Genomic DNA, 9457 nt, shown 5'->3' on the forward strand with positions numbered 1-9457 from the left:
TGATGATTGACATGGAAGGGCCCAGCCTACTGTGGGCAGTGCCATCTCTTGGTGGGTCATCCTGGGTTATATAAGAAAGTAAACTGAGCAAGCCATGGGGAGCATCCTGCTCTTTTTATTGAAGTCTCCTCGGATGATGTTGGGTCACTATAGTCCGCAGTTGGCTGCTTTACCATAGTCTCCAACCCTTTTTTGTAACTTGATCATCATATCCAGATATTACCTTCCTTGAAACAAATTTTTGCAACAAAAGTTGCCATATACCACAAACACACACAGACACAGAGACATACACACACACACAGACACCATATTCACACCATGCTACACCACACACACAGGACTTCTCATGTTTCTTGGAGGCTAACTTTAAAGATTTGTTTTATCATTACTTTTCAAAGATTCATTTATTTTATTTTTATGTGTGTGAGTATTTTGCTTGCATGTATGTATGTATGTGTATCATGTGCATGCGTGGTACCCATGGAGGTCAGAAGAGGGCATAAGATTCCCTGGATTTAGATGGCTGTGAGCTACCATATAGGTGCTGGGAACCAAACCTCTAGAAGAGTAGCCTGCACTTTTAACCACTGAGTCATCTCTGTAGCCCCTATATATATTTGTGTGTGTGTGTGGTGTGTGTGTGTGTGTGTATGTATGTGTGTGTGGTGTATGTATGCACGTGTGTATGTATGTGTGTGCGCTCACAGCCTGAATGCATATGTGCCCACTACATTTGTGCAGGTGCTCATGGAGACAAGAAGGATGTGAGACCCTCTAGAGCTGGAGTTAAGGACGGTTGTAAGCTGTCTGATGTGGGTCACCTGCTAGAGCAGCAAGTGCTTTTACTCTCCGTCCCAGATGCTAACTTTCAGAACAATATATTATAAGNTAGNCTTTTTCCTGTATATTCCTTTTTAAAAACAAATAGTTACACATTTATTTATTACTAATTAGTGAATATGATGGTTTAAATATGNTTGGCCCAGGGAGTGGCACTATTAGGAGGTGTGGCCTTGTTGGAGGAAGTGTGTCACTGTGGGAGTGGGCTTTGAGAGACCTTCCTCCTAGATGCCTGGAAGCCAACTTTCTCCTGTCTGCTTTTGTATCAAAATGTAGAACTTTTAGCTCCTCCTGCCCCTCTGCCTGGATGCTGCCATGTCCCACATTGATGATAATGGACTGCACCTCTAACCCTGTAAGCCAGCTCCAATTAAATGTTGTCATTTGCCTTGGTCATGGTGTCTCTTCACAACAATAGAAACCCTAAGACAGTGATTTTATTCCTTTTTTTTTTTTTTTTGTTAATCTCATTTTTTTCCAGTTTTCTTTAAGGATCAGGTTACAGTATGTTGGATCCTCATCTTCCATCTCCTGAGAAGACAGAAATTACTAGAAGTTCCTTAGATGGAGCTATCCACCATGCAATTATAACCTTATATTGTATATCTTTGTAATTGTAAATATACATTATGATAGGACATGGTGCAAAGGGGAGAAATTGTAGCCATCTTTTAAGGATGATGTATTCCATTACTATTGCTCATGGCAACCTTTGGGCCTTCTGGCTGCTCGCTCCTCCAATCCCATTAACATGGAGGCTCCTCATCTGCCTCTCTGTGGTGCTTTTGCTCGGCTGTCTGGTACCTCCAATGTCTCCAAGTGGGTGAGGTGCTAGCAACTTGCAGGAGAGGTAGGCTGTGGGTTCACATTTTCTTCTTGGTAACTGGAGGTGAACTGTGGTGGCCTACACTGCATGCTGGCTGCAGAGATATAGGACCTGGGCTCCAGGCCCCAAGCCTGTTAGGCAGAGTGCACACATGGAAAGTGTTTTGATTAATGTGGTGAGCTGGCTCAACCCTCTTCCTTTATCACAANTTGGCCCAGGGAGTGGCACTATTAGGAGGTGTGGCCTTGTTGGAGGAAGTGTGTCACTGTGGGAGTGGGCTTTGAGAGACCTTCCTCCTAGATGCCTGGAAGCCAACTTTCTCCTGTCTGCTTTTGTATCAAAATGTAGAACTTTTAGCTCCTCCTGCCCCTCTGCCTGGATGCTGCCATGTCCCACATTGATGATAATGGACTGCACCTCTAACCCTGTAAGCCAGCTCCAATTAAATGTTGTCATTTGCCTTGGTCATGGTGTCTCTTCACAACAATAGAAACCCTAAGACAGTGATTTTATTCCTTTTTTTTTTTTTTTTGTTAATCTCATTTTTTTCCAGTTTTCTTTAAGGATCAGGTTACAGTATGTTGGATCCTCATCTTCCATCTCCTGAGAAGACAGAAATTACTAGAAGTTCCTTAGATGGAGCTATCCACCATGCAATTATAACCTTATATTGTATATCTTTGTAATTGTAAATATACATTATGATAGGACATGGTGCAAAGGGGAGAAATTGTAGCCATCTTTTAAGGATGATGTATTCCATTACTATTGCTCATGGCAACCTTTGGGCCTTCTGGCTGCTCGCTCCTCCAATCCCATTAACATGGAGGCTCCTCATCTGCCTCTCTGTGGTGCTTTTGCTCGGCTGTCTGGTACCTCCAATGTCTCCAAGTGGGTGAGGTGCTAGCAACTTGCAGGAGAGGTAGGCTGTGGGTTCACATTTTCTTCTTGGTAACTGGAGGTGAACTGTGGTGGCCTACACTGCATGCTGGCTGCAGAGATATAGGACCTGGGCTCCAGGCCCCAAGCCTGTTAGGCAGAGTGCACACATGGAAAGTGTTTTGATTAATGTGGTGAGCTGGCTCAACCCTCTTCCTTTATCACAANAACTTGTCTCTTATTTTGANTTCCTATGGTTCTGAGAGGGTGGCATGATTTACTGTCAGCTCTAATGGGTGCTTTTGTCTGTGATAGTGAGACTGCTTTCCTGGTGTCAGTTGTATGGTTACTTTTCTATTTCTGTGATAAAAACATCACAACCAGGGAAACTTATAGGAGAAAGGATTTATTTTGGGCTTATGGTTCCAGAGACGTAGAGTCCATTTTGGAAAAATGGAGGTGGTAGGTGGTAGGTACAGGTAAACAGTGGCTGAGAGCTTGCATCTGAAACAGCAAACAGGAAGCAGAGTGCTTTTAAATCTCAAAGCCCACTCCCAGGGACATAGTCCTCAAGCAAGGCCATACCCCAAACAGCTACCAGTGGGAACCACGTATTTAATTNTCAAGACTAAGTGGAGAACATCTCATTCAAATGACCACATGCCGCTCTCGGGGGGCCCATAGGTTTGTTGTCATATAATAAAGCAAAATGCATTAGTACAACTTCAAAGGTCCCACGGTCTTTCTCAGTCTCAACACTGTTTATAAGTCCAGAGTACAAGTCTCTTCTGAGACTCATGGTAGTCTCTTAGTTGTAACTCCCTATTAAACAAACAACAAACAAGTCACATACTCCAAACATAAAGTGGCACAGAATATGCACCGTGATTAGTGGAGGAATGAGGGCATAGTGAGGAAATACTGGACCAAAGNGAGACTGAAACCTAAGCAAAGCAAACTCCAAACTCTGTAGCTCCGTGTCCTCTNTCAAAGGGCTCAGGTCACTCTGCCCCTCTTGCTTTGCTGCCTGCAAGATACATCTGTCTCTTGTATGGCTCCATCCCCATACCTAGGTCTTGGCAGATGTCTCACAGCTCTGGCACCTCTAATGTCTTGGAGGATCCACACANCTCAGGCTTCACTGAATGGACTCTCAGGGCCTCCATGCTGCTTGCTTGGCCTCAGGGGCTCTCTTAAACTGCAGAAGATCCCACAATTTCTTTGCTNGAATCCTTCNTGACTCTAAAGCCAGCGTGACACTGCTAAGTTTGGCCACCAACTTGGAATGAACCCAGGACCCTTCAAGTCGAATTTCCAGTTGTGTTTTTGTTTCTTTCTAGAAAATTCCTTAGGCCNTTTCCTTTCACAAGTTACATACTTAGCTGGGTGGGATCTTGCCCTAATGGTACTTATTCCACTGCAGATTTGGCCCCTCCCTAATGGTGCTAATCTTAAGTACAGACTCTCTTGCANCACATGCCTTGGTTGTAACATTAAGTGTGCCAGTGTCTTCTTTCCCATTTGTAATTTTGTTTTTCTTCCTGCTCTGTTTCCTCTTTTGCCATGGTAGACCTGCATAAGAGCAATCCCTAATAACCACGTGACAGAATCAATATTAGGCTGTTTTGAAATCTCCTCTGCCAGAGATATTAATCCATAGCTTTATAAATTCAGCCTCAGATACATTTTTAGGGTGTGGGCAGAAATCAGCCCCATTGTTTACCAAAATAGCACATTAAAGATCTAGAGCCTAGTTGCTAAAATTCTTCCTCTCTGAAAATTTGTAAGCTGGGACCCTTGCANAGTTCTTAGCAGCACTGACTTCCAAACTCCTAGTAGGATGACCCATTAAGCCCTGCTTACNGTATTCAGCCACTTTTCTAGTTCAAAGTTCCAGAGCCTCCCACATTCCTCCAAAAAACCTACTATGGTCATAACTGTCATATTAATAGTTTATTCCTGTTATCAATTTCTAAACTAGTTGGTTTTCTATTGTTATGATAAGATATCATGACCAAGGCAACTTATAGAAAAAAAAAAGAGTTTATTTTGGGCATATTGTTTCAGTGGGTTAGAGTCCATGAGAGTGGAGTGGAGGTAGCTGGCAGCCAGTGGCTAGAAAAGCAACCCGGAGCTCATATCTTGATCCACGAACAACAAGAAAACGCACTAGACATGCTGAGAGTTTTGAAACCTCAAAGTCCAGTGACATTCTTCCTCCAGCCAAGACAGACAGACCTTCTAATCCTCCCAAACAGCCACCAACAGGGGACCAAGTCTTTGAATGCCCAGGACTTATGGTAACATCTCATTCAAACCACCACATCTCTCTACCCAGGTTTCTCCCATGACGTCTGCCCCTGATGGAGCCTTTTCTTCTCATCATTTTGTGCACATTTATTTTGTGTCCACTCTGCCTCACCCCTGAATGTCATCTTATTAATTCTCATGGTCTTCATCAATTACCTCAAACGTACAGAGTCCCTTGTTCCCACCCTCCCTCCCCCAAGCTTAGAAATCCCAGGGATCAAATTCACTGTCTCCATTTCCAAACACCGCTGCTCTGTATGTGACTTCATAGATAGCAACATATTCTCAATTCCCCAACCAGAAACTTGGGNTTCNGCTATCTGCCTCCTGCTCCCCTTTGCAATCCAGTTACTAACTTACAAAGCACTTGTGNCTGGCTAGATCTCATTCTGCCCATTGAGGAACCAGTGCCTGACCTAGAGTAAGCCAANAATAAAGAGTTAACACCAGAGGGAATGGGTCTCTCTGTTCAGGACTGTCNGGGAGAGGAGGCATGGTAGTTGAACCNTCTCTNTGTGTGTCTCCCTCCAGTCTGAAATACACTATGAACTCTTTGCCGTGATTGCCCACGTTGGGATGGCTGACTTCGGTCATTACTGTGCCTACATCCGGAATCCCGTGGATGGAAAATGGTTCTGCTTCAATGACTCACATGTTTGTTGGGTGAGAAATGTCATCCGCATTGNTACTTGTCCTAGATTGGCTACCTCTTGTAAGCCCTGAGCCTGAGCTGCCTGGGTCCTCTTCATGAAGACTGTGGTTCTGTACTCTGAATGGAGGTGTTTGCAATGGGGTGCAAAGTCCTTTTTCTATGCTTGAAAACTGCTTCTGATCTATCACTGCACACGCTCAGCGTAGTACCCAGGTTTCTGGTGCTCCAGGCTTAGTGCCCTGGCACTTCAGACTCGGTGGGAAACTTATCTAAACAAGAGTTGTAACTGTCTTGGATCGGCTTAACCAGGCTTAAAGAGAGGAATGGATTTACTTCAGGTGAAAGAGGGCACAGCACAGTCCCTCTTTCCAGGGACTCTGAACACACAGTCGGTTGCTGACCTCTTCCTTATGTACTTCCAGGTCACCTGGAAGGATGTCCAGTGTACCTATGGAAACCACAGATACCGCTGGTAAGAGAAGGGCTGGGTTCTTGAAATCTGATGAACTCCCTCCGTATCCTCCGCCATGTGAACCTAAGGCTTCAGTGTTTCTTACATTCTGATGAGTCCCCAGACTAACCAGTNAGCTTCATCCGTGCCTACCTCCCCACTACAACATGCTTCTCTCAGTACTGAGATTTCAGTGATGTCTATGGGTTTGTAATGGAGTCCAAATGTACTGTCTGCCATTTTCTTCCTAGTTGCAAAGCCCTGCTTATCTTTCCATTGTGCACAGCCTTTACAGACTGACCTTGGCAGATCTGTGGGGGCTTCTCACATGCTGACTTTGCATCTTGAGCCTGCTTCTCCACAACAGTTCTAATTGCTTGCTTATATAACTCTCTTTCACATTTCATATATACTCTTTGAGGGGAAAAGGGCCGCCCTTTCCTTTCCTTTCCTTTCCTTTCCTTTCCTTTCCTTTCCTTTCCTTTCCTTTCCTTTCCTTTCCTTATGTCTAGCAGTGGCTTGCATTTAGTAAACCCCAACAAATACCTCTTAAATCCAATCACTATAGAGGAGATGCTAGAAAGAAAAATAAAAGGCTGGATGAAGACAGACCAAAGAGTCTTTGTAAAGCTTTTTTGACTGCTTTTTTTGGGGGTCTGGGAACAATGGCTACACAAAAGGTGATCAGAGATNGCTCTCAGCTAAGAGGCAGGCTTGTTCACTTGAAAACTAAAGAGGCAGATGCAATTGTGTTTGAAAGCCTCTGCCAACCCTTTTGCCAGCTTTTTCTTATTTCTCTCAAGCACCTCTATTAGATGCCAGATCTCTGTTTCTGATTGCTGCTGGTGTCTTCCTGATTTACTGCAGGAACTGGCAGACCCTCTGTAAAGACTGAGGGAGAACGTCCTCAGCCCCGTGGAACACAGCTCCTGTGGCAGCCACGTGGCTCTGCCCTCGTAGCACAGAGGAGGCTGCACACAATAGATGAATGACTGACTTAAATGGGCTCTGTGGCTGAATCTGTTTGTAAACCACAGGAGTTGTATTTAGTTAAAGCTCACAGGTTTCCATCATNTTATTTAGATGTCAATTTATAGCTCCTGATACATGTCACCATTTTGGCTCTCTGAGGGAATGGCTCGGTGGGTCATTGACCTGAGTGTTAGGTGCTTGACCTAGGAGCCAGGAGGTTTGCTGGTGCATGTTGCAAGGGCCAGGAGGTTTGCTGGTGCATGTTGCAAGGGCCAGGAGGTTTGCTGGTGCATGTTGCAAGGGCCAGGAGGTTTGCTGATGCAATGTTGCACTTGGTTTCACTGCGAATGCTTCGTTTTCTGGGCTGACATGTGCTCTCTGTTTTCTAGGCGGGAAACGGCCTATCTCTTGGTTTACACGAAGACTGGATCCTGACAGATATACTCACACCTCCAGAGAGGGATAGGCTCTTATCTCCTCTCCTGTACCCATGTCTGCTGCATTTCAATGAGAATAATAATTTAAAAACCACAATTAAGCCCTATTTATAAGCAACAACTATTATTGCAATGGCTTAGATGTAGTTTGTCTCCTGAAAGTTCACACACGGAAGGCTTGGTCTTTGGATGGCAGTGCTTAGGTGACAGCACTTGTAAGAGACAGGGACCAGTGGGAGATCATCGGTTCATGGGATCTCTCTCCTGAGCACTAATAGTTCTTCTTCCTGTTTCTCTACCCCGCTGTGAGGCAAATGTGGGGGATACAACATGCCAGGGCCAAGCTGGTTGGAGCCTCCAGCCTTCAAAATTCTGAATCTAATAAACATTATTGTACACTATTCAGCCTCAGGTATTTTGTTATAGCGATAAGAAAATGCATGGATATAATTGTTAAAATACTAGCCATGACCCTACATAGATCTTGATCAGTTGGAATGGATAATTTCACCAGCGGGTCTGGCTAGATCATCCTGATTATGACTGTCAGGACAAGACAGGGCCTATTCAGTTGGGAAACTGTGGGAGTCCAGTCAGACAGGAATCAGTGCTTGTAGGAGAAATTGGGTTGACAAGGGACAGTGGAGGGAAGTATTTTAGTGTTTTACAGCTAGCGTNAANCTAGTATGTACTGTGTTGGCTTAGGATTTTCAAAACCTACTTTAATAAGGGTTTTTAAATGCTTCCACCTCCTTTCTAGTCCACCTACCAGAGGTAGGGGGAAAGAAAGGCTAATAGGAAATAGGGGATATGGACATGTTTATAAATCGTTCTTTGGGGGCGATTCCAGACTTTGTTGTCAGGATACCAGCAGTCTAATTCAAAACACCAAGCACAAATCAGTAGCAGGGGCTCAGTGCAGAAGAAACCGAGGCTCTGCCAAATTGGCACGAGTCAGCAGGAGTGGCACTGCTTGTGGACGTTGTACATCGTGGTGCGGAGCCTAGTGCGCACCACGATGTACAACGTCCACAAGCAGCGCCACCTGGCACACACACCTATACATAATTAAAAATAACAAAAATAAATCTCTAGAATGTTTTTATTTGTAGAGAATATATGTGCTATATTTTCATTTAAAAAGGGGAAATTTAATGTAAAGCTCTTTGATGTACATATCCATCTCTTTATTTATCATNGTCTTAATTAAAGCTGTTCATTTATCACTCATATATGAAAATAGCAAAATGATAACCAATAATCTAAGAAATGGATTTTTAATGTATATCATCTAGAGGCATTTTATCAACATAAAGCATTTTCAGATGTTATTTGATTTGACTTGAATTTTATCCAGCTTCTGTAATTTCTGTAATAATTTCTTTCTCTCCATCTCAGTTTCTTGAATTAACATTTGAAAGCATCAGGCTCAAACATCCCAGCAGCAAGGAATCTCATAATTAACATTTCCATTAATTACCTTTTACACAGGCCAGCCTGAAGTCTGGCTTTCCCCTTACTTTCAGTTTCCCCCAATGCTTGTGGGCTGGCTGTCTTCTCTTTCAAAGGGAGCCCGTCCNTCCAGAGTCCAGATGCAATGGGCTGTNACACAGAAACACTTATGAAGTACAGCTCCCCCTAGGGGGCACTGAGGTAACACTTTTTCAGTTACAGAAATCATCTCCACATCCTTGCTCTCTTATCTCTACTGGCTCTACAGAATCCAATGGTCCAAGGGCCCCAAGCCCTCTCCTGTCACATGGCAAACACACCAAATAGTTCAAGAGAACTACAGATTTGTCAAAGAGAGCTTCCAAACTGAGAGAGACCATCATAGTGATGACATGGTAGCCCAAATAGCTCAACAAGAGAACTTCCAGAGACAAAGCCTGTTACCAAATGGCAGCAGCCAACAGTGGTTCAGATGAATTCTAAGTTGCTCAAAAAAAAAAAAAAAAAAAAAAAAAAAAAAANTATTACTTTTGCATAGTCATGACCGAGGTATCTGCGAGAACGATCTAAAGGAGGAAGGACTGATTCTGACTGGCGCTTTTAGAGGATGCACGGTTGCTTAGCCCTGTGCTCAT

General features: G+C 43.9%; 1 protein-coding gene across 1 annotated transcript in view; it reads left to right on the top strand.

The window, feature by feature from the left end:
* The window catches only part of Usp18 (ubiquitin specific peptidase 18), a 22776-nt gene extending 15005 nt beyond the window's left edge, over positions 1-7771 (top strand). Inside the window, 3 exon segments of the mRNA XM_021165458.2 lie at positions 5390-5521; positions 5933-5982; positions 7323-7771. Coding sequence (XP_021021117.1) covers positions 5390-5521; positions 5933-5982; positions 7323-7368 — 228 coding nt within the window. The 3' untranslated portion in view covers positions 7369-7771.
* The last annotated feature ends 1686 nt before the right edge of the window (positions 7772-9457 follow it).

Source organism: Mus caroli, chromosome 6, assembly GCF_900094665.2.
Source record: "Mus caroli chromosome 6, CAROLI_EIJ_v1.1, whole genome shotgun sequence".
NCBI lineage: Eukaryota > Metazoa > Chordata > Mammalia > Rodentia > Muridae > Mus > Mus caroli.